Source organism: Austrofundulus limnaeus, unplaced genomic scaffold (assembly GCF_001266775.1).
Source record: "Austrofundulus limnaeus strain Quisiro unplaced genomic scaffold, Austrofundulus_limnaeus-1.0 Scaffold48, whole genome shotgun sequence".
NCBI lineage: Eukaryota > Metazoa > Chordata > Actinopteri > Cyprinodontiformes > Rivulidae > Austrofundulus > Austrofundulus limnaeus.
In genome coordinates, this window is record NW_013952450.1 from 1,446,158 (window position 1) to 1,449,898 (window position 3,741).

A 3,741-nucleotide genomic window follows, 5' to 3' on the forward strand; every position below is an offset into this window, starting at 1 on the left:
TTATTATATTTGAAAAAAGGGGCAGTTATTATTTATTTTAATTTTTTTAAGTTTCACAACTACATTAGTTATTAAAATAATATTTTTTCAGGCGGCAGATGCATTCCTTTAATAAATGCTAGGAACGATTTACAAAGACTGAGAGGAAGACTATTAGTGTGGGACAGACAGTTGCCATAGAAACAACCTAACTGAGCCGACAGACAACGCACAGGTTTGGGTTTTTTCTTGCTAAATCTTCGTCGTTAAATAAGTCATAAGTTGTTATAGTTAAAATAAAGCATCGTAAAAGAAAAAACAAAACAAAAGAAAAAATAAAAAAACAGCGCACAAATTGTTATCGCAAAAACCGCTAATAAATAAACAAATAAAAGAATAACAATAGGAAACCGTTGTGTTGCTTCGGCCGTTTGTTTCACAAATCAGCTCCCCTCTTAGGGCACTCATCGTAGCTAATTAAAAAAAACCTATAACTGTGTTTCTGGTTCAGGTTTTCAAGTAGAAAGTAGTAAAATGGACTCGGAGTATTTGAAGACATTTTTGGAGGACTGTCTGGCGGAGGGACTGGCTCAAGTGGCCCAACAGCGACCTGAGGACCCCATTCGAGCTTTGGCTTACTGGCTTCACAAACACGGCAGGAAACAGGTAAGATGTCGTTTCAGCTTGTGGACAGCAGGGGGCACTATAACACAGCGTATTTACTACCAGATGATTCTTATTTAACCTTGCAGTTTCTTTGTCATTTGTGAATGTGAATACCTAAGCATGGCTTGGCTGACTTGATACATAAAATATCAAAGCGCCACACATTTTTGCAATTCAAATTGGAACTCAAATCTCTCCAGGAGCAGCAGGATGCGAAAGCCAAAGAAGAAGCACCGCGCCAGGAGAATCTGAGAGAGCATGAGGAGAAGGTGGAGGAGGTTAGCAAGACCGTGGGAGAATCTAAGGATGTACGAAGTTTCACAAAGTTTCTTTTTATTTGGCAGTGTTGAACACTAAAACTTAAATTTAACTGGATCTTTATTTTCCTATTAGTATTATATACTTCAATATGGCTCATCTTGTGCTATTTTAAAGCTTTATATTACATCTTATATTTAAATTTTCTTTGTTTATTCAACCTTGTTGAAAACRACCAACTTGCCTACAGGAAACTGAGGAGCACACAGAGTCTGAGGCAACGGCTGAAGTCACTGTAGAAGCTGCTGAGGATAAAATGTCTGGAGAAGAAGAGAAACCAAGCACTCCTGATCCAGGAAACCAGGAGAGTTTAGACCAACATCAGCCTGAGGTGCAGGATGTTGTCAATTAACAGGAGGTTAACATTTCTGTGCTTTTGAAGACTGCATGTTCTCCGATCTTCTTTTCTTTTACCTTTCATCTGTGACTAATCCTGAGGTTTTTTTTTTTTTTTTTTTTTGGGGGGGGGGGTGTTGTCAGGTGTGAGAGCCTAAACTAATAACCATGAGCACAAGTTCCCTCGGGACTGTGTTAAAAACAGTTTAATGAAATTAATTGTAACAATTTATCAAACAGGAGGAAGCAGAGACAACTGTGRAACATGCTGGAGGAAAACCTGAGCAAGAACCAAACCCTGATCCAACAGAAGTGATGGAGGCAGACCAAGAAGAAGAAAAGGTAACGATACAGCTCAGATTTTGTTAAATTTGAGCTATAATTCAGAACAAACCTGAAATTAAACAACGCAAGTGAAACTCTCATCAAACAGATGACAGCATGGCTGCAGGTCTCACGTATGTTCTGGTTCCTGCAGGTGGCTGAAGCTGCAGAACAAGAAGAACCAGAACAAACTGACCAACTGCAACCAACTCCCAGACAAGATGATGCTGGTTTAAAATCCAGTGATGCAGACAACAACTTGGATGATGAAAGTGACGCTCGGCACGAAGAGAAGGTGAAGCGGTGTGCTCGCTGTGGCTCTGAGATTAAAGATTCRGTTTGAAGATTTAGTTTCAGTTCAGCCTGAGGATGAGGAGCTGCAGGCTCCATTTCATGTMAAGATTATGAGCAGAAGAAACAGAGGCAAAGCGAAGTTAAAGTTCAGAAGCTTAGAGCCAGGAGTCAGCATGAGAGAAGACTATATTAAAAGATTATTGCTCATCTACTTTTATACTCYTCACTGCCAGGTCGATGAACAAGAGGAAGATGACGCTGAAGACTCTGGCCAATCAGAGGCAGCGTCAGCACGGCAGAGCGCAATCCTGACAGCAGAGGAGAACTTTCCAAAGCAAGAACAAGAACAAAACGTGACAGAAACCACAGAGGAGACACACAAATCCAGCTCGGCTTCTCTTCAGGACCAGGAAAAGGTGGCTCGCTGCTGAATCTTTGTTAACTTTGGCAAAAAGCAGGCGAGAGGGAAGGGCAGAAACTTCCTCAGAAACCACTTTTGTAAATGTTTTCACACTGTACCATTTGATAGAGTTCAAGATAAMCTTTTTATGTTTGATTTCATTATTCACAACATGTATCTGTATTACTTCACTGAGTCTCGTCTCAGGAGGCAGATAAATGATGAGTGAGGYCACTGATAGTAGCTCCCAGTCACATAACAGATCAGAACTAAAGACACACAAACAGAAAGAGTTCCAGCAGAGAACAAACTGACAAACAGATGACAGAGTCCAGTTAAAGATGTGGCTGAGGTTTGTGTTGGGTTCCAYGTATGATAAGATTATGTTAATCTAATCTTCTCTGTTTTTGACAATAAGGTCGATGAAGAAGAAACAGTTAAAYCTGAAGACTCCTCTGAGCCAGAAGCGGCAGCCTCGGGCAATCTCAACCCAGAGCAGACGTTTCCTCATCGAGAAACAGAAGAAGACACGCTGGAGACAGAACAACCCAGTGGCCTTGTTCTTCAGAACCAGGAGCAGGTGGCTCAACTGTTTCTGTTTAACACAAACATCAGCGGTGTTCTTTTCGGACTCGTACATTAGAAAATGCATGTTCAAAAACCAGAGACAAATGAGAACACAGCAGACTGAAGCTTAATGTGACGTTCTCTCACCTCATCTCAGGAGGCAGACGAGCAAGCCACGAGTGAGCTGACCGTTAGCTCGGCTCCAGCTGAGACTGACCCATCACCAGAGTGAAAGCTGCAGGAGTGAGACTGGTGAGCCAACAAAAACAACCATAACAGGAAGCTGTTTGTTTGCTTGTTTAAATCTCACCAGTATTAAGTGATTCGACATCTGGATGCTTTTTGAAAAGTTGTCGTGAGGTTCTAACTGAGCTTGGTGTTACTTTGTAGGGAGAAGATATGAAGCTGATGACCTGCTGTTGAATCATTTAGAAAAGTCAGTGTCTCAGTTTGAACATTATTGTCCCAGTGGTGTAAATGCAAACACAAAATGTAAAATAAATGTTGATTGTTTATTGATTAATCATCTGTTCTCACTCACCACTSAGAGCTCTCTCTGTGTGTGGACACGTTTTTRCTACATCATGGACAAACACAGCCTTATGGGGACCGACGCCTGGTCCATCCCCATCGGTACGGATGCTGATTTTGGGTGGGGGGAGGGTTAGGTTAAGGACCAAGTGTAAATAGAGTTTAGGTAAGGTTTAGGATAGAGGGCCAGGTTAGGGGAGTATTTACTCAGAGGTTCCCACCTGCCGCTCGATGGCTTCACAGAGTTGGTGAATCCCTCAGGAAGTTTGCTCGAGATCAGGTCCAGTCCTGGGCCACTGGGTCCTATCTGTATGGGAAGTGTAATC

At 41.9% G+C, this 3,741-nt stretch overlaps 1 protein-coding gene across 3 annotated transcripts in view; it reads left to right on the top strand.

Moving 5' to 3' along the window:
- The first annotated feature begins 152 nt into the window (after positions 1-152).
- Positions 153-3,741, top strand: part of dydc2 (DPY30 domain containing 2) — a 6,353-nt gene continuing 2,764 nt past the window's right edge. The window contains exons 1-10 of one of the 3 annotated variants that reach the window (XM_014008194.1): positions 153-214; positions 491-645; positions 846-953; positions 1,154-1,294; positions 1,540-1,641; positions 1,778-1,918; positions 2,151-2,333; positions 2,736-2,897; positions 3,042-3,136; positions 3,275-3,407. In XM_014008194.1, the coding sequence (XP_013863648.1) occupies positions 514-645; positions 846-953; positions 1,154-1,294; positions 1,540-1,641; positions 1,778-1,918; positions 2,151-2,333; positions 2,736-2,897; positions 3,042-3,116 (1,044 nt within the window). In that variant the 5' untranslated portion in view covers positions 153-214; positions 491-513 and the 3' untranslated portion in view covers positions 3,117-3,136; positions 3,275-3,407. Of the gene's footprint in view, positions 215-490; positions 646-845; positions 954-1,153; positions 1,295-1,539; positions 1,642-1,777; positions 1,919-2,150; positions 2,334-2,735; positions 2,898-3,041; positions 3,137-3,274; positions 3,408-3,741 lie in introns of those variants that run through there. The other 2 variants (XR_001310204.1, XM_014008195.1) reach the window with 2 other exon arrangements.